Here is a 13,698-nt window from a genome sequence, read left to right as displayed (position 1 = left end):
GTCCCAGAAAGGAGAGAGAAAGCAGGGAGCCCCAGATTCTGTGGCTGACTTTTGAACCAAGCACTCATGGGGCACACTCCAAGCAGACCAGCTAAGCCTGAAATAAACAATATTTGTGTTGCTGCTGAAACAGGAAGGACAAAGTCTGCTGTTTTTCAGTCAATTCAACTGTTTCAAAAATGACAATACTCAGAGCAATGTAATCCAAACACTAGAAAACACATCATTCACAATGTGTAGGATACAGTCAGAATAAATAGGAAAAAAAAAGAAAACACAATCCATTCTCAAATGAAAACACAATCAATAGAAATGATCCCTGAGATGTCCCAGATGTTGAAACTGGCAAAGATTTTTTAAGCATCAATATCTATGCTCAAGGAAAATAAGCTTGTAAGGAATGAAAAGACAAGAAATCTCAAACAGAAACTATAAATTCTAAAAATAAAGTATCTGAAAGTAGAGACTCACTGAATGGAAGAATGGTGATGACAGAAAAAAGGATCAGTGAACCCTGATGTAGGTAAGTAAAATGTACCTAACATGAAGAACAAGAAGAAATAAAAGTACATGAGGGCTTGGTATATACCATGTACATCAACACCTCCTTTTAAGGAAAGAAGCCCACTTTAGTTACTGTCCTTCTTAAGAAGGTTTAGGGAGCAAGAGGGCAGGCAGACATAACACTGCCTATTTTTTAAATTTAATTTTTATTTTTTATTATAGTTGATTTACAATGCTGTGTTAATTCAGGTGTACAACCAAGTGATTCAGTTTTATGTGCATATATCCATTCTTTTTAAGACTCTTTTCCCATGTAAGTTATTACAGAATATTGAGTAGGGTTCCCTGCGCTATACAGTGGGCCCATGCTGATTACTTATTTTATATACAGCAGTTACACTGGCCTGCCTACTGTTACATGAGGAACCATGGAGGGGTGGGCACAAGGTTAGCTAAGCCACTTCAAAGGTGGCTATTGTCAATAAACAGTGGATTATAAAGTTCCTTTTGACCAAGAGGAACATTTTTTGCTGGTCATCAGTATACTCCCCACCCCTTCCTCCTTTACTTTAACTTCCTACTTCTTTTAATGAAAATAAACTTGATAGTCAACAGTTTTCAAAAAGGCTTCATAATCAAGGTCTCTTTCTGATTCTGATTCTCATTACAATATCCTAAGAAAGGGTGGGAAATATGCTATCTATTTTCAGATGGATCATACAGAATTATGCCTGAAGCTGTATAGGGTTTCTAGAAATACTGACTATCCTTTGCTTTTATTCCTAATCTCTGTTCCCTTTCTTCCCTTTAAAATCCAAAATGGTAGGTACAATTAGAATAAGATAATGAATTTTAAAATTTCCAGTTCCTTTTTTGTTTCATCACAAATTCTGAATAAGGAACCACTTTGTGAACAATGGTCCCTGGTCAGGGGAACTAACATCCCGCAAGCCATGTGACACAATCAAAAGAAAAAAAAAAATGTAGCACATTTCACTTCCATTCTTTTTGTTGTTTTTAGACAACAAACTCACAACTAAAACAGCATCTGAAAAATAAAGATATTCGCACTCTTAGTTTGAGATTCCCCCTTTCTAGTCCATCTCTAACTCAGATCTACCCTGAGGCAGTCATGTTCTTTGGCCAAAAAAAGACGAAAGTGAAAGTGAAGTCGCTCAGTTGTGTCCGACTCTTTGCCACCAGTAGACTGTAGCCCACCAAGCTCCTCTGTCCATGGGATTCTCCAGGCAAGAATACTGGAGTGGGTTGCCATTTCCTTCTCCAGAGTTAGGGTGAGACAGCAGCAAATAAGGGAAATAAGCAAATAAGGGAAAGAGAAAGACAAGAAAGAGAAGGAAAGAGGATAAAAAGACCAACATTTTAAATAAGTGACTCTACTGCAATCTGTACCTGACTTCCTTTTCAGTGACGATTACACCTTACATTTGAATAAAACTTTTAGTATTTTTTTCAAGGCATTTTCACATTCTATGAGAGCCAGTCTGTCCTTATCATTCAAGAAAAGAATGGAAGGTACAAACAGTGGCATTTCATTTGACAAGAATCGGTGGGCTGTGAACCCAAATTTATTGTAGGGTTCAGGGTATTTTAATAAGCTTTTTAATTTTAAAAAATGTAGAATTACAAAATATGACAAATGTTAAAACTTTTGAGAAAAGGTTTGATTTTCTTACCTGAAACTGACATGCACATTTCAAACCATCTCCATCTTCTTTACAGACTCCTCCGTATTTACATGACGATTCATCACAAACTCTTAGATCAGATTCCCTCACATTTAATTCTGTAAAAGAGCAAAAATTGTTTCATATATATATGTGTGTGTATGTGTGTGTGTGTGTCCCTTTTATCCAAATGTACATATATAAATAAAAGAAAAAAATCCTTATATCTCATCGACAAGTATAATAAGTCACAACATACAAAAATTAAGTTCTACAGGACACAAAATGTTCAAGATTCCCAAAAAAAAGTTGTGCATAGTAATGTGCCTAAAATCACATAAAGCAAAGCAAAATAAAGCTCAAAATGTCAGGATTTCACATAATTCTCAAAACGGAAATCCATAGAATTTTTTTATTTTGCCTGCCAAGAGCTTAAGACAGTCTTCTTACTATTATCTTAATAATTTAGATTATTTTTCTAGTGACTGAGTTACTTTTAAGGGCAGCCAATAAGAATAACTGAAAAAAAATCTTGACTTTTTTGGCACCCAGAAAAAGTTTTGGGTGATCATTATTCACTCTAGACAGATCAACAGTTTCAATTACAAAAGAATGATAAAGTAAGTAAGCTTGAATTTCACATAATAGATATATACAGTAGTTCACACCATAAGTATATATGGGGCATTTATATGCAAAGAAAGAGGTTCAAAATCTTCATAGATTCAAAATTTTTAAATGATTGATATAATTTTACTACCACAGGAAGCAGAGCCTATCAACAATACAAGTATTCTGCAGTCATTCTGTGCTTATTCCAAGACTGTCAGTCTTATTCTGAAACGATCAAAATAATCTCTCTAGGAAACCTAATAAATTGCTTCCAGATTACAGAATAGCTGCCAATCACATGGAACTGGGTGACAACCACTACAAAGCCAATTTTCATATCCTCCCTAGTGGGAATGAGAGCTACAACAACAAATGCACTTATATAAACAATCAACAAATGGTTGTTTAAAAACTCATCCCAGGGCCTCCCTGGTGGCTCAGTGGTGAAGAATCTGCCTGCCAATGCAGGAGACAGGTTCAATCCCTGATCTAGGAAGATCCCACATGCGGCAGAGCAACTAAGCCCACGTGCCACAACTACTGAGCCTGTGCTCCAGAGCCCGAGAACCACAACTACTGAGTCTGCGTGCTGTAGCTGCTGAAGCTTGCACCCCCTAGAGCCTGTGCTCCCCAACAGGAGAAGCCCTGCAATGAGAAGCCTACACACCACCAGACAGCAGCCCTGGTTCACCACCACTAGAGAAACGCCCACGCAGCAACAAAGATCCAACAAAGCCAAAAAATAAATAAGCAACATTATTTAAAAAAAAAAAAGACAACTCATCCCAATGAGGAGGCGAATTCATGAGTCTGGAAGCAGAGAAGCCCAGGTTAGCTCCTGACTCTGGCTCAACAGCTGAGACACTCTGCGAAGAACACAAGACCTCCTTCCTGCAGCTCTAGATGGACATGAGGTCTTGGCAAGCATATCTCAGCGAGCATTTCTCCTGCAGTCCCTCATCCCTGGTTGTTTTCTACTTCTAGATGGCAAAGCAGGCCTCAGTGGACTGACGTGAGGAAGTTCTATTTTTCTATCTAGGGACAGGCGCCCTGGTTGACCATTGCCGCTCTCAGCCCCATTTGTCCTCAGGGCTCTGCAATATGTCTCTGCCATTTGTCTCACGGCTCCCACTCCCAGCTGACCCTCTGAGGAACAGATAGTCTAGTACCTAAACACCCAAGGAGCGGACAGTCAGGGTACTTATTTGAGTAACCACCCTGAACCAAGCATTGCACTAAATCAAGCATGTCTATGTAACTATAGATTACAAAAAAATTTTTTTTCTTTTCCTTAAATGGATCTCAGGTGCACAGAATTGGATTGCTCTAAAGTTCAAGCATATGTGTAAAAAAAATTTTTTAGAAGATCAGCAGAAACAAAAACTATAGGAAACTAATGCCGTTGTTTCGCCACTCTCAATGTCTCACATAGCACTCAAGGCAGAGGTGACCATCCTTCGATTCCTTTCACCTTGGCTCTGGAGGCTTTATGTTCTTGGTTTTCCTCATCTTTCAATTTTCGCTCATTCTTCCCTTTCCCCCCTTAAACATTCACACTAGCTCCTGAGGCTCAATACTAAGTGGAAGGTTTGTTTTTTTCTGTCTACTTATATTCCTGCAGGGAACTCGCACAAGGTCTCCAGGTTCCAGTTACTGTCTTATGTACACATTAAAACCCAAGGAACATAACTAAATATTCATAAAGAACTGCTCTAGAAAAGAAGATAAGAAAGCATGACATCTCTGCTCAACCACAGGCTTAATCACTTTTAGGGACCATAGAAATAAAAAGAATTGCAAGATTTGAGAAATAAATTTTAGTGTATTTCTCTTACTTCTTTGTAGCTTCAAGATTCACACTGGGTTCCAATGAAATCAGACATATCAAACAACAATAAATAAAATTTTTATTTTGTCCATGGGTCAAGATCACGCTTTAAGACTTGCTATCTTGGCTTCAGATTCTTTTGAGTTGTAACACTTCATCTGTTTTATTTTAAAAGCACAATGGAACTGCAATCAAGAGCCTAAACCCTCCCTGCCACGAAGATGTTCACACGCACCTGTTTGCATGACAGACCAAACAACACCTTGGGAGAATAATCATTCATACTAAGGTGAAGCTTCCCTGGTATCTCAGTTGGTAAAGAATCTACCTACAGTGCAGGAGACATGGGTTCAATTCCTGAGTCGGGAAGATCCCCTGGAGAAGGAAATGGCAACCCACTCCAGTACTCTAGCCAATGGAGAATTGTCAGTGGAGAATCCCATTGACAGAGCAGCCTGGCAGGCTACAGTCCATGGGGTCACAAGAGTCGGACAGGACTTAGCAACTAAACCACAAGGTATAACAGAAAAGCTCAGCCTGATAAACAAAGTCTTCGTTGGACAGGAGGAGTCCAGGCAAAGTCTTAAATAATTGGGTGCTACATCATAGTTTGATAAAAATTAAGTTTATCAAGAGTATCATGACTTTCCAGTGCCCTGACTCCTCACAAATTTGAGAACTATGGCCTTAGTGCAAAATCAGTACAGAAAGAATTCTGAATTGGGGTCATCTTCTGTTCAGTACCAGGCATCAGGAGGGCACTCTACTACCTATCAATAATAACGATGAGAACACACCTGCCTTCCTGAGCCCCAAGTGGGAATTCAGAAGAAAGGATGAGTCATTTCTAAGGCCAAAAATCAGTTCTCCAAACAGAAATATTTTACACACAGAATCACTCAGAAAAGTGGATTCAAAACAGAAATATTTAGTTCTAGTTGTAAATGTGCCCATCATATAATTCTCTAAATGTAAAACTTGTCTCAATTTTCATCAACTTTCCAAGGCTGGGGAACAATATACCAGAAGGGAAAAAATCCTATTTACTATGAACGTGAACTGCCAGAACCCCCAACTTTTGGCACCACTAACTAGGTTCAGGCTGCAGTTCAAAATGAGATCCATCAGCATTCCAGAATGATGCGACTTTCCTACCATCATTCCAATTAAACAGAAGGTAACTGGGGGATCTTATAAGTTAGCTAGTAATTATGGGAGCCAAAAAGTGAATTAACTTTGCAAGATGTTATGACAGAATTGTGGGTTTCTCCATCTCAGCACTACTGACATTTTGCGTAAGATAGTTCTTTGTTGGAGGGGGCCACCCTGTTCACTGCAGGATGCTCGGCAACATCCCTGGCCTCCACCCACTAGAAGCCAGTAGGACCAGCTGTAACCAAAAATGTCTCAACACTACAAAACATCCCCCAGGGAACAAACTCACCACCAGGCGAGACCCACTGTAAAAGATGAAATAAAAGGCTTTATGTTTAATTCTCCAACACAATCATTATAAAGAAAATGAGTCAAACAGCAGCAATCTGCAAAATCTCTGCACATTATTTTTCATTGCAACAGGAGGCTCAGAGTGGGTGTCCTCCTTTAAGAATGTTTTAACCTCTCATCAGCCTGGCTTCTTTCCCCTTTCATATCAAAATTCTATCAAAGGTCAAAATCACTCTATTCTAAAGATCCCACACCTTTCTTCTTAAGTCTTCCAGCTCTTTTCTTGACCTGTCTACTGGAGCTGACACACCTGGCCACCCCTACTCCAACCTAGTAATCTTAATTATTCCCCCAACTAACTCTCTGACCACTTCTCAGTCACTCCTTTTTCCTTCTGCTGCTGCTCAATCCACGTCACTCTTAGAATTTATCCCTGACTTAATCAACACTCCAGATTAACCCAAGTGTGCTTTTGTCTGTAAAACATGCCAACCAATGCCCATAGCTCAGTGAATCCTCAAAGCTACTAGGTCACTCTCTAGAACATTCATGAGTACCTGAGCTCCAACCAGGAGAGCTCCTCTTATGCTGCAAGAGTCGGTTATGTATGTTACACAGTCTGATTACCAACTGTATTCATTACTGTAATTATGTGGTTTCAACTCTTCATAAGAAAGAAAATAAATTTTCTATGAAAACAAAACTGGATGCTACAGAAAGACTTAGGACGAGTCCCTTCTTAAAAATAGCTGTTGCCTTAGATGGAGGCAAGATAAAAATCTAGGTTTTTGTATCTGCAAGTCTTTAAATCCCTTTTTAAAGACATTAAAACTGGAATGGGTACTCAATGCATTATGAATGTGGTTTATTCAAGAATGGGGAAACTCTAGTTATTCTCAAAGAAAAACTCTGGGCTCTCTTTCAAAATATTGTTTAATAAATATATATTTTTAAGTTAAAATACATTTACAAATCATTTTGTGACTCCTCACTTTAAAAACTTTCTTGATTAACCAACTACCAGAATCTTACGGCACTGAGACAAGAGGGCTCCTACTATGTATAAAAATATTCTGTCCTTGGCCATCCCACTGTAATATCTCATCTTCTTTCAGCACTCTTCCACTCCCACGACTCAAGTCTTCAGAGCTGGTTTTCCCCAACCTTATTAAAGCCATTCTCATCTGCTTTTGCCAGTGCAATTTCCAGTCTTCAGAGCACTGCTGAGCAAAGTCCTATAAATTAATACTTAAATAGGATTTAATGATAAGTATTCTTTAAGTACTTTACAACATGTGGAAATACTCAGTTTATCTCTAGGTGATTCCTTATTGACTCTCTTTCAGGACATGTTCAAACTTTGTACCATGTTCTTAAGAAAATTTCAGTGGGTTTATTCTCATTGCCTAGATGTTAATAGTATTTGGAAAAAGATGAAAAGAAAAAAAATAGTATTTGGGAAAACCTACACACCAACCAACCTGACATGACCCCTGCTGGATGGTTTCACTCCCAAAAGATGCCCTGTTTGTTCTTGACACTGTGTCCAACTGCCTACATGACAGTTCCACAGTCTCTACGCTGAAAACAGTGGAAATATTAAGAATAGTTAAACATTTAAAATATCCCACACCAGGAAATAGTGTGACACAGCCATGGAATATTACACAGCTGTTTAAAAGGTTGTGTATATAATATAACAATATGGAAATATGCTGATGAATGTTAAGTAAGGTAGAAGACAAAGCTATACATATACCAATATAATGTATAAAAAAACATATATAGGAAAATCCAACTGTGTTTGCACCAGTGGAACATGGATTTTTTTTCTCTCTCTTTTCAAGTTTTTATACCAGTTATATTTAAAGGGGGAGCTTCCCTGGTGGCTCAGCTAGTAAAGAATCCACCTGCCAATGCAGGAGACACAAGAGATGTAGGTTCAATCCCTGGGTCAGGAAGATTCCCTGGAAAAGGAAATGGCAACCCACTCCAATATTCTTGCCTGGAAAGTTCCATGCACAAAGGAGCCTGGCTGGCTACAGTCCATGTGGTTGCAAAGAGCTGGACACAATTGAGCACGGGAGAAAAAGAGTCAATGTGATTTCAAACAAGCCCAGACACAGTTTGCCATACAATGGACAGAGCATGAGTTTGAGGGCCAATACAGGCCAGGTTCACAGGCTAGTTCTTCATATTTTAGAGTAACATCACCTTCCCTAGATATGGTTAGATGAGATAATGCATTAAAGAGCAACAGTGCCTAGAACAAGAAGGTATACAACAAAGATCCACTTCCTTTCCTTTCCCAGACCGATCTTAGAGATACCTGTAATGACACAAGTCATTGAAAACTGAAACAGCAGATCTGTCCAGTTAATGCTGACTTCAGTCTCAGCAAGTGAGATGAACTAGGAATTAAGTTCTCTTCGACTTGTCTACTAAATTAACGATATTACATGAGTTATCTTCTGCTATAAAGATATTGGGGGAAAATAAACTGCTCAATAGTTCACGATATAAAACCAAAAGCAGTTTACATTAATATTAAACAGCATTCACAGAAGAGATGACTAAAAGATCTCTAAGCTATATAAAACAAAAGAAATTCACATGTGCCATACAGTTTATCTGACTCCAATGTTTTTCATCCGATTCTGCACACTACTGCCAAACCATCCTTTGTTAAACACCATTCTGGTCATGTCAGTCCTCCAATCAAACACCTACAGTCATTCCCTGCTGCCTATTTCAGTTCTAAACGCCTGTATGTCAGGATGCTTCAGGCAAGGTGAGGGGAGGACAGCCTATTCCAGGATAAAAAAGAAATACCTAGATCTCAAGCTGGGTATTAATGGTACCCAGGGACTTTCTAGCCCTACGAAAGATCTCAAATTTGGACACTCTCTCCCTTACTCCTATTTTTGGCTAGCTTGGCAAACCTGGGTGCTTCCCTCTCACAGATCCACAAACTGAAGCCTCTATACAGCTGCCCGGGGACAAGGACAGAGGAGTATTGGGGCTGTTAACAGGTATGGAAATTATTTTGGGAGCGACGGAAACACTTTGCAATTATATTGTAAGTAGCAGTGATGGTTGCATAACACACTAAATATATTAAAAACCACTGAGTTGTAGACTTTAAAATGGTGACCTTTACGTTATGTGGATTGTATCTCAATAAAGAATAAAAAACTTCAAAAACAGGAGAAAATAATCATGTCATCTAAATTTTGAAAATGAACAAGGAATATAATTTGCTGTTTAACAGGCAGACTCTAGAATCAGACCTCCCAGATCAGCATCCTGCCTCTGCTGCCTCTGTCACTTATCAAGTACATAACACCTTAGTAATTCACCACTTTGAGCCTCCATTCCTTCATCTGCAAAATAGGGACAACAACAGCACCCATCTCATAATGCTGATGAAGGATTAAATAAAGATAGGGAAAGCACTCAGCAGTGCATGACACATCAGAAGTGCTATGTTAAGTGTTTGCTGCTGTTTTTTTTTTTTTTAATACCAGCTCTGGAGAAGATGGGGAAATTGAGCATTCAAACCAACTTTAAGAGCATAAACTGGCAGAACCTCTGAGAGGAAAATGTGGCAGTATATACGGAAATTTAAACTGTCTCTATGTCTTAACCCCACAACTCTATTACTAGGAAATTATGATAGGGATAGAAGACAAAACATACAAAAGTATACCTGCAAGACTGGTAACATCAGCTTTTTTATATAATAGCAAAGTGGAAAACAACCTAAGGGTCCACCTGTTGGCAATTAATTACATAAATGACTGATGAAATACTATGCAGCCATGAAAGTATGTGACAGAAATACATCTACTGATATGGAAGGACTGAGATCCACTGTGTAGTGCAAAAAGCAGGTTATAAAACTACATAATTAATAGTAGAACTACATGCAACCTTGTTCTGTGTTTTCCAAGTCTCCTGTAAATGTGTTATCATGCTTTCATAATTTAAAATAACTAAAATTAAAAAACAAACCATAGTTATAACACAATTTATATTTTGCAAATATGTAAGTATTTTTAACTTTTCAAAGTACATTCAGTATAGTTCCTACATTAAAAATTTTGAAATATCAACAAATAAACCATAGTTATAACACAATTTATATTTTGCAAATATGTAAGTATTTTTAACTTTTCAAAGTACATTCAGTATAGTTCCTACATTAAAAATTTTGAAATATCAACAAATAAATCTAAACACAAGAAAACACCCTTCTATTTCTATTTCTTTTTTTCTGTTACTCCACATAACTTGTGGGATTTTAGTTTCATTACAAGAGATCAAACCAGGGCCCAAAGCAGTGAAAGCACTGAGTCTTAACTACAGGACCACCAGGTAATTTCCATTTCTAGTTCTATTTCTAACCACTATTCCTTAGTGTCTGCAATACCAAATGGAATGGGAGGTAGCCAGAACCCAGATGTTATCCACAGAGACAAAAATCTACAAAAGAACTTGCAAGTTATCACTAAAGAGCCCAATGTTAACTATTTTAAAAGGACTTCACAAACTCTGGGGCATTATTATTCATAGAAAGAGTCCCAGATTTGGAGTTTTAACTATTTGATTAAGTAACTACAGGAAACTGGCCAAGCACTAAATCTGAGAAACCCCAGTTCCCTAGAGTAAAAATGGGTATAATAATCCCTCAAGGGATAAAAGATTAAAAGACATCTTTACAAAAGACCACCGGAAACTACCAAGGATACTTCTCCCCATTGGATAAAACCATCAAAACCAAAACTATAACACAACCCCAACCTTAAACCCCATTTTATAAAACAGGGAATAATCTTTTTTAAAAAACTAAGTTTAATTAAATGGTAATTAGGAAGCACTTGTTTCCCTCATAGCTCAGTTGGTAAAGAATCCGCCTGCAATGCAGGAGACCCCAGTTCAATTCCTGGGTTAAGAAGATTCACTGGAGAACGGATAAGCTACCCACTCCAGTATTCTTGGACTTCCCTTGTGGCTCAGCTGGTAAAGAATCCACCTGCTATGTGGGAGACCTGGGTTCCATCCCTGGGTTGGGAAGATCCCCTGGAGAAGGGAAAGGCTACTCACTCCAGTATTCAGGCCTAGAGAAAAGAGTCGCAAAGAGTCGGGCACGACTGAGTGAAGCCGGACACGACTTTCACTCACTCAGGAAGCACTTATGGTCTGAACTTCAAGGAAACAATAGTAAATATAACTGCACAACCGAAGAAACATCTCAAACCACTTTATAGAGGAAAAAACATCTATGAAAAAAATAATAAAGACTGAGCTGACATGTGAACAATAGAGTATCTAAATATACGACAAGGCTATGAACAACAGAACTGAAACAGAAATATCAGCAGTTTAGGTTCACTTGTAAAATAATGTTATACAAAAGCTGACCAAAAAAATAAGCTGAACTTAAAATTCCAGAAGATCTGACCTGTGAACAGTAGTGGCTCCAGGTTAAACAGAATATGCCAAAGCAAACATTAACATCAAGAAAAAAGTTCAACGAATTCCCTGGTGGTCCAGTGGCTAAGACTGCACTTCCAATACAGGGGGCTTGAGTTCGATCCCTGGTCAGGGAACTAGACTCAAAGTGCCACAACCAGGACCCTATGCAGTGAACTAAAAATAAATATTTTAAAAATAAAAAAGTTCAAATTTTCTGGTATAAATAAAATAATTTCAGCACAAACATTATTAAGATACATTAAGAGGAGAATGGCAATCATCACAGATGTCTCTGTACAATTTTTCATATTCCTCAAATTTCTTCCATCAAACAAACACTACTATTATAATAAAGAAAAAAGGTGTGGGGTTTTTCCCTTTTCCTTTTTTTAACCATGGAAAAGACTCAGAGAATACCTGCACAAAAAATAGGAAGAATGGAGGCATGGTTGAAAATGTAATACCTGCCAAAGTTTCTGAAGGCAGAAGAATACGTTAAGAACTTTAGAACCGAAAATGACTTTTCAAAAAATGATTAAACTACTGAGCCATGAAAAATACATGACACTTGTAAACAAGGAATAGATGCAAACAGTAGCAAAAGGTGAACAGTAAATCATCTAATACAGTGAAAGTAAATAGAGTTTTAAGATTAAATTTAAATAGAATTTCACAGCCTACAAGAAGAGTAGTATGCCAACTGCTAAATGTTTCAGTTCTCCCATGAGAGAAGCTAATAAAGGAACTAATAGTAGGAATAATGAAAACAGTTCTGTTAAAACAATGTTTCTAACAATGCAAGAAAAAGGTGAGGGTGAGCAGGAGAAGGTAAATGGGTTGACATTATCTCCCAAACCGGCTTTTCCCAAACCGGCTTTTATAAAAACTGAAATTTACATGCTACTAAAGAAAGTCTTTTCCTGTGGTCATGTATGGATGTGAGAGTTGGACTATGAAGAAAGCTGAGTGCCGAAGAATTGATGCTTTTGAACTGTGGTGTTGGAGAAGACTCTTGAGAGTCCCTTGGACTGCAAGGAGATCCAACCAGTCCATTCTGAAGGCAATCAGCCCTGGGATTTCTTTGGAAGGAATGATGCTAAAGCTGAAACTCCAGTACTTTGGCCACCTCATGCAAAGAGCTGACTCATTGGAAAAGACTCTGATGCTGGGAGGGATTGAGGGCAGGAGGAGAAGGGGACGACAGAGGATGAGATGGCTGGATGGCATCACTGACTCGATGGACGGGAGTCTGAGTGAACTCCGGGAGTTGGTGATGGACAGGGAGGCCTGGCGTGCTGTGATTCACGGGGTCACAAAGAATCGGACACGACTGAGCGACTGAACTGAACTGAACTGAAAGAAAGTCTAGAGATCTCTTCAAGAAAATTAGAGATACCAAGGGAACACTGCATGCAAAGATGGGTTCAATAAAGGACAGAAATGGTATGGACCTAACAGAAGCAGAAGATATTAAGAAGAGGTGGCAAGAATACACAGAAGAACTGTACAAAAAAGATCTTCACAACCCAGATAATCACGATGGTGTGATCACTCACCGAGAGCCAGACATCTTGGAATGTGAAGTCAAGTGGGCCTAGGGAAGCATCACTACGAACAAAGCTAGTGGAGGTGATGGAATTCCAGTTGACCTATTTCAAATCTTAAAGATGATGCTGATGGTGAAAGTGCTGCACTCAATATGCCAGCAAATTTGGAAAACTCAGCAGTGGCCACAGGACTGGAAAAGGTCAGTTTTCATTCCAATCCCAAAGAAAGGCAATGCCAAAGAATGTTCAAACTACTGCACAATTGCATTCATCTCACACGCTAGCAAAGTAACGCTCAAAATTCTCCAAGCCAGGCTTCAACAGTACATGAACCATGAACTTCCAGATGTTCAAGCTGGTTTTAGAAAAGGCAGAAGAACCAGAGATCAAATTGCCAACATCCGTTGGATCATCAAAAAAGCAAGAGAATTCCAGAAAAATATCTACTTCTGCCTTATTGACTATGCCAAAGCCTTTGACTGTGTGGATCACAAAAAAACTGGAAAATTCTTCAGGAGATGGGAATACCAGACCACCTGACCTGCCTCTTGAGAAACCTGTATGCAGGTCAGGAAGCAACAGTTAGAAGTGGACATGG

General features: G+C 38.6%; 1 protein-coding gene across 1 annotated transcript in view; it reads right to left on the bottom strand.

Moving 5' to 3' along the window:
• The window catches only part of TMEFF1 (transmembrane protein with EGF like and two follistatin like domains 1), a 99,538-nt gene that overhangs the window by 69,124 nt on the left and 16,716 nt on the right, over nt 1-13,698 (bottom strand). The window contains exon 2 of the mRNA XM_018052531.1: nt 2,199-2,308. Within this exon, the coding sequence (XP_017908020.1) occupies nt 2,199-2,308 (110 nt within the window). The remainder of the gene's footprint in view (nt 1-2,198; nt 2,309-13,698) is intronic.

This window comes from Capra hircus, chromosome 8 (assembly GCF_001704415.2).
Source record: "Capra hircus breed San Clemente chromosome 8, ASM170441v1, whole genome shotgun sequence".
Classification (NCBI taxonomy): Eukaryota; Metazoa; Chordata; class Mammalia; order Artiodactyla; family Bovidae; genus Capra; species Capra hircus.
This window is presented reverse-complemented; position numbering and strand designations above follow the sequence as displayed.